This window comes from Dipteris shenzhenensis, chromosome 5 (assembly GCF_047967505.1).
Source record: "Dipteris shenzhenensis isolate YYH24624 ecotype China chromosome 5, Dip_SZ_1.0, whole genome shotgun sequence".
NCBI lineage: Eukaryota > Viridiplantae > Streptophyta > Polypodiopsida > Gleicheniales > Dipteridaceae > Dipteris > Dipteris shenzhenensis.
Genome location: NC_141600.1, coordinates 7,306,733 through 7,321,457, shown reverse-complemented (window position 1 = coordinate 7,321,457; position 14,725 = coordinate 7,306,733). Strand labels below are relative to the sequence as shown.

General features: G+C 45.8%; 1 protein-coding gene across 5 annotated transcripts in view; it reads right to left on the bottom strand.

The window, feature by feature from the left end:
- LOC147901563 (calcium-transporting ATPase 5, plasma membrane-type-like) overlaps positions 1-14,725 on the bottom strand; it is a 399,091-nt gene that overhangs the window by 31,043 nt on the left and 353,323 nt on the right. For all 5 annotated transcript variants that reach the window (XM_087374321.1, XM_087374325.1, XM_087374323.1 and 2 more), the window contains one exon: positions 5,190-5,327. In XM_087374321.1, the coding sequence (XP_087230447.1) occupies positions 5,190-5,327 (138 nt within the window). The remainder of the gene's footprint in view (positions 1-5,189; positions 5,328-14,725) is intronic.

Here is a 14,725-nt window from a genome sequence, read left to right as displayed (position 1 = left end):
AAATCTGAGTAAAGCCAATATATGACATTAACTAGCTTCGGCCCAAAACCAAGTTTTAACATGATTTGAGAAACATAATCCCACTGTACTGTATCAAATGCCTTCACCACATCCACCTGCATGACCAACACATCTTGATCTGAATATTTTGCATATTCCATTGCGATGATAGTGTTAGAGATATTGTCATGTATGTGCCGTCTTGGAACAAAACCATATTGCCTGGGATGAAGTCCTTCATGAAGGATATCCTTTATCCGATGTACCAACATTTTGGCAATCAGTTTGTATATAACCGGCATCAAAGTGATGGGCCTCCAGTCATCCATAGTCTCACATAGAGGTTTTTTGGGCACAAGCTTAACCAGACCATGCTTCCAAGCTCAGGGAAGATGTTGATGCTGCCAGGCTACATTTATAAACTGCAGAATTGGACCCTTCAATTCAGGCCAAAAGGCTTCAAAAAAGTCAACCGTCAGACCATCCCAGCCAGCGGATTTATGTTTACCCAAATGCCTAAGAGCTTCATCCAATTCAACATCTAAAAAAGACATTTCCAGCATTGAGGCTTTTTGCAAGGAGACAATAGGAGAAACAAGCTCAGTAAATCTGTTACGAGCTGAAATAACATGAGGTGTAGAAGAAGATGGCTGAGAAAAGAGAAGCTGAAAATGATCCAAACATTGTTTTTCTAGCTGAGATAGAGTCTGGTTCCAAAGGCCGTCTGGTTTCCTGACCCTCATGATAGATTGGCTTTGTCTATGTGCATGTAAATTCCGAAAAAAAGATTTCGAGGAACAGACCTTATCTAGCATAGGTTTAGCTCTGGCCCTGATCTGCCATTTGGACAGCTTGCGTTTATCATTGGCATCAATTACGGAGGAAGCACAAGACAATAAATGCTGCTCAGAAGCAGATAGAGATCTTTGATGACTAATCTGTACCAAATACTGCTTGTATGATTTTGCCCACTGGATATGCTGTCTGGTTTTTGCCATGTACCATCTTCCATATTCCTTAATGACATTTTGAATACGATGTATGAAAGAGGTCCAAGCAAAGTCCAGATCCTCCTGAGCATGGGAAAGCAATGGCCTGCAAGCCAATCTGATCATATGCTGGAATTTTTCATGAGAGAGATATAATTGATTGACCTGTAAATTTTTGACTGAAGAGAGCTGCAAGTCATCCAGAGGCATACCAAAAGAAAGGATGAGCCATAGTGGAGTATGATCAGATAATTGTTGTGAATAATCAGTCCACATTTGACATGTATATTCATCATATTGCTGAGCATGAATGAGATAATATCTATCAAGCCTGGCCCAATATTCTGTAAAAACATTATGATGATATGTAAATCCCATAACTGATGGGTGAGTTGCTGTCCATAAATCTGCAAATTGAAGTGATGATGTCATATGTTCCCATTGCTGGATTTCAGAGGGCAGCATATGGGATTTATGTGTGGTATTGTCCTTCCAGTGAGGAGAATTGTTGAAATCACCACAAAGTAGTGCATTTGAAGACCAAGGATATTGCTTGATGGAGTTCCACATTTGAGCTCTGGAAGCTGAATTTTGAGAGGCATACAAAGATCCTATTTCAAAAATCTCTCCATTAATCATACATTGGATAATCATCCATCGTCCACCAAGATCATTATATGCTATCCAGGGTTGCAGATCATGTCTGGCTAAAATGCACAGCCCAGAGAATTGTTCAGATCATGAATAAAATATATCATATCCAGAAAAAAACCCATGCTGTCCAGCAAAAAAATGCTGATTATGCTCTTGCAGACACACAACATCCGGATGAGTTGTATTTATATAATGCCATAGAAGCCTCCATTTATTCTGGTTGCAGAGGCCCTGTATATTATAGGAAAAACATTTAAGAGAAGCACGCATGAAAATATATACAAGAGATGATCGGTCCTCGAAAAGAACAGGAGGCCTCAAGCCTCTGCCATTGCCACAGGGTCTTGCTGACCCTCAGCAATTCCCTGATAATATCATCTTCTTCACAAAGGGGAAGACCCTTCTTGACTGCATTAACCCATGCCTTTGAGATGGGGTTGCATTAACACACACTTTTTTTTTTGGGGTAAAATCCAGTGCATTGTATTTATATTGTCATAACTTTACAAGAGAGAAAGTCTCCAAGATGGAGAGTATCCCAAAGATCAGAAGCATAAAAAGAAAAGCTCAATGCAAGAAGCATGTATATCACCCTCATGGCAGGCATCATATAAAGATTGCCGCAATGAGGCTCTAAAAGATTCATATGACTTGTGAAACTGGCGGCCCAAGTATGCCAAATTATGCTCTTCCCAGATTGTCCAAAGAGCCCAATATCTCACCCATGAGAGAAAGAGTGAGTATTGAGATAAAGACCTCCTAAATCTGCCAAATAACCAAAAATGTTTCCCAAATATGTGACTCGGGAAACGGAGGCGAAGATGATCTGAAATTTTCCCAAGGAGGTTCCGCGTAGACGGGCAGTGCCAAAGCAAATGAGAGACAGTTTCTGAAGGAGCATGACACCGTAAGCATGTGGGTGGTGCAATGTGACGTTTGGCAAGTGTGATTCCCACTGACAATGTGCCGGTCATGCATCTCCAAAGAAAAAGTCTTTGTTTCAAAGGCATTTTACACCTCCATAATATTCGGAGATTCTTCCGCCACCATGAAAGGGGCTGCTTGATATGCCACAGAGTATTAGCATATTGATGAATCCATGGGGCAGGCTGAAGAAGCTTGTAGACTTTGATGGAGGTCAAAACAGGCAGAGGAATAGGATGAGAGCATGTAGCAGAGGGGTACAATTGCCAATCCATAAGCCTGTCTGTGTCAGCCATAGGAGGAATAGGTAGAAAAGGATGCAAGAGATCAGCAATTTTCTTCCATATCAACCTATGATGCATTCCCAATGCATAAGAGGCAGTGGCCTGAGGAAAAGACACACACACACACACACACATTCTTTTAATAGTGAAATCTTTTGATTGATTATATTACAAGAGTAGCCACCTCAAAATGAGGTAGCCGAAATTACATCAGCTGAAAATCTCAATGTATGCTAGATATACATCATGATCTATGTAGCGCGTTTGCAAGCAATCAAAGAAGGATTGATGTAGAGAACACTTAAAAAAGCCAAACAAGGAAAATATAGGATCACCAAAGACTTTACAGTTCCTGTGTGTCCATAAAGTCCAAAGTGCACCCAAACAAAGAAAAGATGAAACTCCGGTCTGGGTGGATAAAAACCAAAGAGCCAGAAAGACTTTCCAAAAGGAATAGTTGGGAATCTTGCTCGTAGGCACTACCGAAGAAGATTAATGAACTCACGAAAACATGGACAAAACCAAAATAAATGAGGCACAGTCTCCTGAGAACTCAAACATCTATGACAACGAGCAGGAGCAATGTGTCTACGAGCCAACATCTCTCCAGATGGAAAAATGCCCAGAAGCACTCACTAGAAGAAAACCTGTTGCCGAAGAGGAGCTTTGTAGGCCCAAAGCTGTTGTAATCTCTTTCTCCACCACTTGGCTGGGTGATGCATTCACCATATAGAATTGCCTTTCTCTAAAAACCAAGGTTGAGGCAAAAGGATTTTATACAATGCAGACACCGTACTCTGAGATAGCCTCAAAGGGTGAGAAGAGGGGAAGTCAAAGTCCAATCCTGCAACCTATCCTGAAGTTCCAAAGGAGGAATCAGAACAAAAGGTGAAAGCATATAAGCAATTTGTTGCCACAAAGCACGATAATGAGAGCCCAAGCCATACCGTGTAGCTGCCAGAGAAAAAGGTAGCACAGAGCCATCATCATGAATAACATCAGCAATAGAAGTGATGCCCTTAAAAGAAACAAAGTAGGAACGGTGAGGTTTCTGTAAAGCCATTGGAGACTGAAAAATTGTCGACCAGTGAATGCTTTCAGCTCGCAAACAATTACCCAACAAAGACTGTCGACCATGCCATTCCAGATGAGAGAGGACGTGCTTCTAATCAAGAAGCAAAATGGAGACCAAAGGGCAGCCAGGCAAAGTGCCATTGATGCGACCAAATAAGAAATCCCAATAATTGATTTGCCAGTGACCAAAAGCAGAAATATTGATATGTGTAACCAGAGATCTAATCATAAGAGCCCAAGGCTGATCACCTTGCAGAAATTGTAGCAACATTTTTCCCCTTGAGCAAGGATGTGCACCTGGATATTCGTGATGTTCAAACCACCATGCATCTTAGGAGAACAAAGTTGATGCACTAAAAGTAGTCTGATACTTTTTCTGCCATGTTTGGAACGCCATAAGATTTCCATAATGGCAGACATGAAAGAAGCAAGATCTGCTTTGGTGAATAGAATCAAAGGCAAATAAATTTGAATATATCCCAGAATAATGGACTGCACTATCCGAAGCCAAACATGCAAAGGCCAGGTTGCCAATTTTCAATATTCTAGCTTTTTCCGAAGCTTGACCATCCCCCAATTAGTTTGTTGACGACGAGTGAGACCCCATACAAAAGGGTAACCAAGGTGACGAACAATCTGAGTGGGTGGAATGATTTCCCCCAGCCACAGAAGACTATGCCAGTCTTTATAATGCAATGGGAGCAGCTTGGACTTTTGGAAATTTACATGAAGACCAGCCGCCAAACCATAAACCGAGAGAGCCTGCATCAAAGCAGAAAGATCATTCTGCATGTTCTTAGGGGTAAAGAAAGAATCATCAGCATAGGCTTGAGCAACCATGCTGCGATTTGCATCCAATTCCAAACCATGAAGGGAGACTGTAGCCACGAGATGATCAATATATTGCAGCATAGGATGAGTAGCAATGGCATACAATAAAGCACTAAGTGGACATCCCTGACGGACCGAACAACGAAGAGTCCATTCATCAGAGAGATCTCCAGAAAGAATGCAAGATGCATTGTTGTCCCTGTAAAGCCAGTAAATAATCTGCTGCATTTTTGTTCGAAACCCCAAAGAACGCATTGTTTGCGAGATGAAATCCCATTGAACTGTATCAAAGGCTTTTAATAAACTTGTGTGCTTAGCAAGTCCGTTATCAGAACTTTGTATACAGATAAGAATCTAAGTGCTGAATTTGGAGTTCCTTTTTAAGTATTTCCAATGCTAAATGAAGTAGCAATAATGAAGAAAACTGACACACCTGCACTGTAGATAAAGGTACATCACCTTCTGACACAGCTGCTACAAAATTCAATCCCAGTGCCGCAATATTTACAGTTAACTGGAACTGAATGAACTTCTGAATGTTCAGATATATTGAACGTCCCCAGCGTACAACCTGTACAGGTAAGAAATCATAACTAAAGAGTATGAAGAACAAACATTGAATGGCACATAGGTCTCCTTCTACAAGCCACCAACAAAAAAACAATGTCATTTACTACCAAAGAGAGCGCTCTGACAGCAAGACAACAACAATACAACCTGTCTCACCTACTTTAACAAGGAGAATTTGCATAGTGCAGAAAAGATCATAAATTTTGCGCTCTGCACAAATTCTAAGAAACTGGGTGTTTTTCTTTACGCAAGGCAGCCTATAGAAGGTTTTGGATTTTCTCAACCCTCATGAAGCCACTTGGCAGCCTTGCATGACGCCACTTGGCATCTTCACCTTCATCCAAATTTGCAAGTCTCCAAATTTGTGAAAAGCGAAAGGCTCCAAAAGTGCTTTTACCCTTCATAAAAATTGACTCTCGAGATATGTACCTCTTGGTTGTCATATCGCTTTGTAGCCTTCTGCACTTCCGTTCGGTGCTCAGAATGACCTCCCTTTTGTGTGTGCTTCCTATCCCTTACCTTGGTGGCGTACATTCTGCTATAGGCACAGGCCAAGCTTTGGCTCAATAGTAGTATGCACATTGCAAATTTGGACATTTAGAATTGTATTCTTTTCATTCAATACTTGATTACCAGAATCTCGAAGCTCAGATGGGACATGAACTTTTACCAGCCACATCATGATTATCATCCCTTTATACTGTAGTTCTCTTGGTTTGTCTCGAAGGCATTGCGGCTTCATAAAACTGTTGAATAGCTAGCCAACTGTGTACCAAACAGGTGTTTGTGGCTTTTCTCCCGCTTTTCGAGTCCATCTTTGTTACCTTATCACACGACCACCTGTCGACAGGCGTTGACCACATGACGACATCTGTTGACCATGTGTCAACACAAGTTAGCCACGCGATCACACGGGTTCATCCAGGAGTACTATCCGAGGCTGTCAACCACAGGTCGACACATGTCAACCACAGGTCAACCAGGAGTATCGTGTCCAAAGTGATCTCATCAAGAGCTGCGCACATGGAGAGTGAGCTTAGCACATGGAGCAGTCAAGAGTATTTATATTTACACAGTGGTTCAGTGGTGCGGTGAACCAGCTCACCTGCACATGGAGAATTTACACCATCAGGCTGGCGAGTCAGGGAGTCAGGAAGTCGCCGAAGCCATCAAGAGGTGTGGTGAACCAGCTCACCTGCACATGGAGAATTTACACCATCAGGCTGGCGAGTCAAGGAGTCAGGAAGTCGCCGAAGCCATCAAGAGGTGTGGTGAACCAGCTCACCTGCACATGGAGAATTTACACCATCAAGCTGGCGAGTCAGGGAGTCAGGAAGTCGCCGAAGCCATCAAGAGAGCCAGCGGCGCAACGGCTATCCTCAACAGCTAAGGAGATAAGAGGATGACCAATGGGAAGAAAGGGGGGGATTCTCAGCGAAGAAGGGACCCTCCAAGGCAGGGGATGAGGATGAAGGAGAAGGGAGAGAGAGAAAAAGGGGCATTCGGCATTCGGCACGGGAGCGACAGAGAGGAGAGTGAGGAGAGATAGAGGCTAGAGCTACGAGCTCGCCAAGGAGAGAATGTGGAGAGACTTGTGTGTACCCTCTATCTACGATGGGGATAGACCTGTGTATTCTTGTGACTTGCGACTTGTGACCTGGGGACATGTCCAGTGATATGTACTTTGGCCAACTCGGTCACTTTCTCATCTCTCTTGTCTCTTCCCAATATGGGGATTGTTCACCAGTGTAGGATTTTCTTATTTTGCTTATGTTGTGAAGTTCACCGATGATTGTCATTTAGCATAGTGCATTCGTACGTCGTCGTTCACTGCAGTATAGCATACGACACTCGCACAGTGATTGTCATTTAGCATAGTGCACTCGTACGTCGTCGTTCACTGTAGTATAGCATACGACACTCGCACACTACTGCACGGTGCGCTCTGTGCGATTCATTGCATTAGAGCATTGCAAAACTCATGCTTCTCACGCTAGTGGCCTTTGGCCTCCGGTAACACCTCCGGAAGGATAGGAACCCCTCCCCTCAAACAATTTATGGCGATCACGGTGGGACACTGTTGGTATTGAGTAGCACGAGTGAAGTGGTGATCTAGGGTCCTAGAGAGAGGTCTTATGCCGAGTAGTTCTGAAACCTTTGAAGGAGCTAGTGAGAGAACTAGGAGGTACTTGAGGAGAGTGGAGAAAAGACTTCCGGCAGACCAAACTAGGTACAAGAAGCATTACGTGTGACGTAAGTTTGCGAAGCCCTCAACTCGAGCACAAAGTGAGCCCACTGGAGCAGTAGCCAGAGCAAGTAACTTCATCGACACTCTCATTGACTTGGATCAACAGGAACCTTGGTGGTCTGATCTAGACTCCGGAGAAGAAGAAGTGCAAAGCGGAGAACAGGTGAAAGAAGAGGGTACTAAGGACGAGGGCTCCTCAAGGACTCATCAAGGTCAAGGCAGCCCCTCTCCTCCTCCTGCAACGAGTCTTCATCAACCACCTCTTCTACCGGAGTGGTGACTCCATCTACTTCCGCCTCGACCTCTTGTGGACAAGCTGCTACCTCATCTGTTATGCATAGCTCTGGGCTCCTAGCTAATCCTTCTTCTACATCTATCCCATTGGGGGATACTTTTGCTCCAGCCATGCCTTTACCTGCCATGATGGTTTCATCTCCCTTTCCATCCACACCGGTGTTGCCTTTTCCACCACCTCCTTCCTTCCCTTCTGCCTACTCATCCATGACTTCAGCTCCGTCCCTCTCTTTCCCAAATGCTCTCCCATCCTCTTTCACCCCCACATCTTCCATGTTCTCACCCTTTCCCTCTGCAACACCGAGACCCTCCACTTACGCGCTACCATCTGGGTACACTTCCTCTATGACTTACATCAGTAGTGACTTCCCCATTGTGGTCCTCCACAGGAGGAGTTGTCGGGGTGCTCTCCTCCTTGGGAACACCAACACTCATTACAGCCCCATCGGGACTCCCTCCAACTCTTGCATCTTCTCCAACCTCTCGGGTGGGGATGGCCGTTCTCAGTCCCCCAGACAGAGCTAGACTTCTTGAGCTACTCAACAAGGTCCACGTGAAGACTCAAAAGTTCAAAGGCCACCTCCATGAGGATGCGGAAGCTCATGTGAGGAAGTTCCTCACACCATGTAGAGCTAAAGGTGTGGAGAATGAGCATGCGTTCCTTCACATCTTTCCCTCGTCATTGGAGGATGCCACGGATGTATGGTACAGGCAATTTCCTCCGGACCACTTCCAGACGTGGACAAACCTAAAGGAGGAATTCTTACGTACTTTCAAGTTGGAAAAATTCGAACACATGATTGTCCAAGAGTTATCCACTGACACCATGAAGCCTGGAGAAAGCATCTCTGAGATGTACACAAGGATGAGGGTCTTGGCGGCAAAGATGTCAGTGCCACCTAATGATGCTGTCATGAAGGGATGGTTTTTGAAAGCATTACCTCCTTCCATTGCTATAAGGTTGGTGGATAAACTCCCTGAACATGCCTCACTTCAAGACTTCCTAAAAGAAGCTGTCAAGATGGAACGGTCACAGTTAAGCTTTGCCTCATCAACGAATACGACCACCCAACTCCCAAGAGAGGAGGGATCATCCGCATGGCAGCAACTCAAGAAGGAGTTAGAAGAAATCAAAGAAGGCCTGAAAGATAGAATAAAGGTGGATGGCCAATCGTCCTTTGAGGCCCAAATTCGAAGTGGCCTTTGGTGCACCGAATGCAAGGGTTCTAACCATGGTTACTGGGAGTGCCCCTCCAAGCGAAAGGTACCTACTTCTACCTCATTTTGTACATTTTGTGAGATCCATGGACATGATGCCTCTGAGTGTAGGTACCTCAAAGGATTAAGGAAGCTTCTTCCAGAGTATCCCTCGGGGGAACCTGTAGTTGCTGCAGTCAACAGAACGGTACCCATAACTTCTGGTCCAGCAGAAGTATCTCCTGCTCCCTCTCTTGCACGAGCATCTGAGCCACCTCCTCCTCCTGTCATGCCACCTCCATTGCTTCCGACTCCCCCTTTGCTCCAAGCTCCTGCCCCCAATTCAATTGGTTCCCCTTATTTCTATCCTCAACCATACTATGCCCCGTACCAACCACCTATGTCAGGAGGTGGCTATGGACCCTCTTATCAACGCGGTCGAAGGGGTGGTTTCAGAGGTGGACGCGGAGGTGCAGGCAGAGGTACAAACTTTAGAAGACCCATCATGTGTTACAGATGTGGCGAGTATGGCCACTACCAAGATGATTGTACACAGCCGTTCGGGGCACCCTCTTGTACACAGTGCAACACAAACGACCACTACACTAGAGATTGTCCCAATAGAAGAGTGGAACCCGCATCCCAAGTGAATATGGTTGATGTAGTAGTGGCGGGGGAGGGCAACAATCCCCATTTGACTGGCGCAGTGTTGGGCGCTGTGACACGGTCACATACAAAAGGTGACAAATGTAAGGGTGACTCAGAGTCAGCACCGGAGACCTCAGCACCAATGAGTTCGACAAGTGTTCCCCCACCGAGGTCATTCTCCTCCTCCAAGGTACACAGTACGCCCAGGAATAGACCACCCATGCTGGCTTCTGATAGTGATTCATAAACAAACTCGAATGGCCCACAGCCATTAAGGTCAACCACTAACTCTAGGAGTGCCTCATCCTCGGGTGATCACTCTATGCCTTTGAGGTATCAGGAGGTAGTAAAGGGTGTCACGAGAGATCTTCAAACAAGTTCTGAAGATGAAGGTAGCACACCTCAGCTTCCATCCCGCAAGTCCAGAACTGTGAGGTTTGCAACAAAAGTGACAACCCTCGGGCAGTATCGGGATAAGGAGGCACGAGTAGGTCCTCCCACTTTGTCCCCAACAGCACTCAACAGAGAAGAGGCTATGGGGACAAGACCTAGTCCTGCCCAGGAAAAAGGGAAAGGAGTAATGGAAGAGAAACCACTGGAGGCAATGACTCACAGTTCAGACCTACATCCACATCCTCGTGTAAGCTTCGACCCTCGGCCAGAGGCTAGGAGGATGAGGTTGCAGAAGGCTAATGCTAGTGTCCACCACTACTCCCTGTTTGAAGATCTTATGAGTTTCAAACCCAACCTTACTCTACGACAACTTTGTCTATTGTCCCCCCAAATCAAGCATCAGACTATTACATTTCTGAATCGCCTCCCAGGAGGTCGACACAAGGGATCTACTCCGAGTGGGCCAACACCAGAGACATTACCGGCTCAGCATGGGTCTGCACCGGACCACTTCTCTGCCTACGCTGCCCTCACTTGTGAACAAAGTCCCAAGCTCACCGTGGAGATCCATGGAGTGGAACTTAAGGACGTCTTCCTCGATGGTGGGGCGGCTATGAACATTATGCCGAAAGGTACACTCCAAAAACTAGGGTTGAAGTTGACAAGTGATGTTCACTTTCAGGTACGCATGGCTGATCAACGCAGAGTAAAACCAATGGGTGCAGTCAAAGGTGTTCACATGAAGATTGGCAGAGTAACTTTTCTCTCCAATTTTGGTCTCCTTGATATGACCGAAAATGAACAAACTTACCCTCTACTTCTTGGTAGGCCATGGTTGCGGTCTTCAAAAGCCATTTAGGATTGGTCAATTGATGAAGTTCGATTGCCCCTGGGATCGACATCCCTCGAAATAGATATGGTCACAGGGCAGGCAAGGCACATACCAATAGAACTAGGAGAGGAGGATTTTGAAGAACAAGCCGGAGTCGAAGAGGAGCATTGGGCCTGTGGGGACTGGCCCAAGGGTGGTGACCAAGATATCAATGAGGAGACAACCCTAGAAGGATTTGAAAGTTTGACCTACTTGTTGGATCGGGCTGATCAAGAAGACGAGGAGGCTGTCATTTTGGATTGGATGGGAGCCCTGGGCTCCTTAGCGGTCAACATGGTGGAACTATGCCAACAAGAAGATCAAGAAGAACACCTACTTGCAGTATCAGAAATCCACCCAGAACGACAGGGTCTAGCTGAACTAGTTTACGAAAGGATGCCCTTTGGACTTTGCAATAATCACACATGTATAAGAGAATGGTCACTAGGGGTACTATAGTGGACACCACAGATCGTACTGAGGACAATGATGGTACTGCAGTAAACATTGAGGATTGTCCAGTGGCCGACATGGAGGACATTGTTCAAAATGATGCTGACAATACTATAGGATACAATGAAGGATCTACTGGGCTAGTACTGCACAACCCACCAATGGTACTCCAGAGTACAATCATGGTATTACGGTGCACAACCATGGTACTAGGGTGTACAACCATGGTACTGCTGAGTGCAATGATGGTCATAGAGAAGACAGAAACACTAATGAAGACGAGACTGATGGTGATAGTGATTTAGAAGAAAGTGACATAGACATTGCTGAACTTGAGGAGAATCACCACCAACAGCTTGAGGTCTTGGGCGGACCCAGGGTGCATACCGGATACAGAGGTGAGGACATGGCCGATCTCACTTTGCTTGACCTTTTCTTATCAGAAGCCGACCACCCCTCAATTCAAGACCTTCCGGAAACCACTTATGAGGTGGAAGGCTTACCTTACCGAGGCATGCTGAAACAGTCACCGAGGCATCGAAGGCATACAACATCTGCAACATCTACTGATTCTACATCTCAGTCAATGCCTGAGAACCCCCCAGTTACTTACCCCCCATCTTGGTTGAGAGAAGTGGAGGGGGACTTTCCCCTTGAAGATACTCCAGCACATACAGGACTGAGAATGGGTGAACCAAGTACCTCAACATCCCAATGCATTGCCCCTGTTGATGAGGCACGGAACTGGCGGTATCTCAACATTGGAAGTGAGGACCAACCCAGGCATTTGAAGTTAGCCACTTGGGTCTGGGAACATGACTATCTTCTAGCTGCAGTCACCGACCTTTTTAAAGAATTTGTGGATGTCTTTGCTTGGTCCTACAAGGATCTGAAGGGGGTGCCCGCTGATTTCATGGAGCATAGCATCGACTTATATCCAGATGCAGACCCTGTGATTAAAGGTCCATACCGCATGAATCCCAACTACGGCAAGGCAGTCCAAACAGATATACAGAAAATGGAGCAAGCAGGATTAATCTACCCAGTGGATTACTCCGATTGGGTCAGCGGAATTGTCATTGTACCCAAAACAGAGACCGGCAAACTTAGAATATGTGTTGACTATCGGAGTTTGAATGCTGCAACACGACGTGATAGGTTCCCCCTTCCCTTCACAGATAGAGTGTTGGAGACAGTGGCACGACATGCTTTATACTCATTCATGGATGGATATAGCGGGTACAACCAAGTCCGAGTGAAAGAACAGGATCAGCCCAAGACTACCTTTGTCACTCAATGGGGAACATACACCTACCGAATGATGCCCTTTGGACTATGTAATGCCCCGGCAACCTTTCAACGACTTGTAACCAAACTCTTTCAAGAGAATATCGGCAAGTTTCTTGAGGTATTTCTAGATGACTTCTCTGTTTTTAATGGTAAATCGGCCTCCCATCTTGATCCGGCCATACAAAATGATCATCTACATAAGTTGAGATGGGTCTTTGATAAGTGCAGAGAAGTGCGCTTGTGTTTGAACCCTGACAAATGTTTCTTTCTCGCACTCCGAGGTGTTCTCCTTGGTCATATTGTTTCTGCTGAGGGCATGACCACGGATCCCGCAAAGGTAGAGGTGATCATCTCATTGCCCATCCCTCGTACACCCAAAGAGGTGAAGTCCTTCTTAGGGCATGTAGGATATTACCGAAGGTTCATATGTTTCTATGCCGACATTGCTATTGCACTGACAGAACTCCTACATCAAGACCGATCGTTTGTTTGGGCCACCCCACAACAACTAGCCTTTGATGATCTGAAGCATCGCCTCGTGAAGGCCCCCATCCTCAGGCAGCCCGATTGGGATGTAATTTTTCATGTCCATGTGGATGCTAGTGGGTGGGCAGTAGGTGCTATACTGGCTCAACCTAACCAGGATACCAAGATTGATTTGCCGATCTACTTCGCAAGTCGACAACTCAATGGAGCAGAATGCAATTACAGTACCACAGAAAGGGAGGGCCTCGGCATGGTTTATGCCATGACCAAGTATCGTCACTACCTCTTGGGCAACAAGTTTGTGATCATCACTGATCATCAAGCTCTTAAGTATTTATTGAATAAGCCTACTCTTGGTGGCCGGATAAGCAGATGGATTCTTCTTTTTCAAGAATTTGAATTCGACATTGTGGTGAGGGCTGGGAGACTACATCAACCTGCAGACCACTTGTCCAGGTTACATTCCAGGGAACCAGCCAGTGGTATCACCGATGACTTACCCGATGCGGGCTTGTTCGGAATAACGGCACTACCTGATGAATGCCTATTTGCGGTGGACTGCTTCCCACCATGGTATGCCAACATAGTACACCTCTTGTCTACAGGTGGCTTTCCTCCAGGATTAACTCCAACAGAGAAACACAAACGGATCCTTCAAGCTGCTCCTTTTAAGTTGATTGCAGGTCAATTGTACAAGCTCGGGAAGGATCAGATCTTGAGACGGTGTGTGCTTCCGCACGAGACACAATCCATTCTTAAAGAGGCACATGCTGGCATAGGTGGAGGGCATATGGCCTCAGATGCTACTGCTCGGAAGATCATGCGAGCAGGGTTCTGGTGGCCCAAGCTCTTCCGCGACTGCCATGTTCATGTGACCAGATGTGATTCATGTCAACGAGCGGGCCCCAAGCCTACAAGGCGTGAGTACCTCCCTCTCAAACCATTCACTCCGGTGCCTCCCTTCTATCGCTGGGGATTGGATTTCATTGGACCCATCTCTCCTGCCACACGCCGAGGGAACAAGTATGCTCTGCTTGCCACCGACTATGGAACCAAATGGGTCGAAGCCCAAGGCAGTCAAGAACTGTACAGCCCAGGTAGTGGCCACATTTCTATATGACCAGATCATCTCTCGGTTTGGTTGTCCTGTTGAGTTGATGAGTGATAGAGGGTCTCACTTCCTAAATGACACCATTGCTGCACTAGTTCACCTACTACAAATAGTTCACAAATTTTCATCTCCCTATTACCCATGTGCCAATGGTCTAGCTGAGAGCTCAAATCGCACAATGTGCGGGATCGTGCATCGACTTTGCCTAAATTCTTTAGCCGATTGGGACGACATACTTCCAGCTGCTTTATTCGCCTATCGAACTGCTTACAAGGCGAGTACTGGGTATTCACCCTTCGAGCTGGTCTATGGACTGGAGGCCGTTATGCCTTATGAATTTCATCTTGACACTCACAGGATTCTTCCAGACAAAAATGACAACTTTGAAGCCTGCACAATGGAACGCTT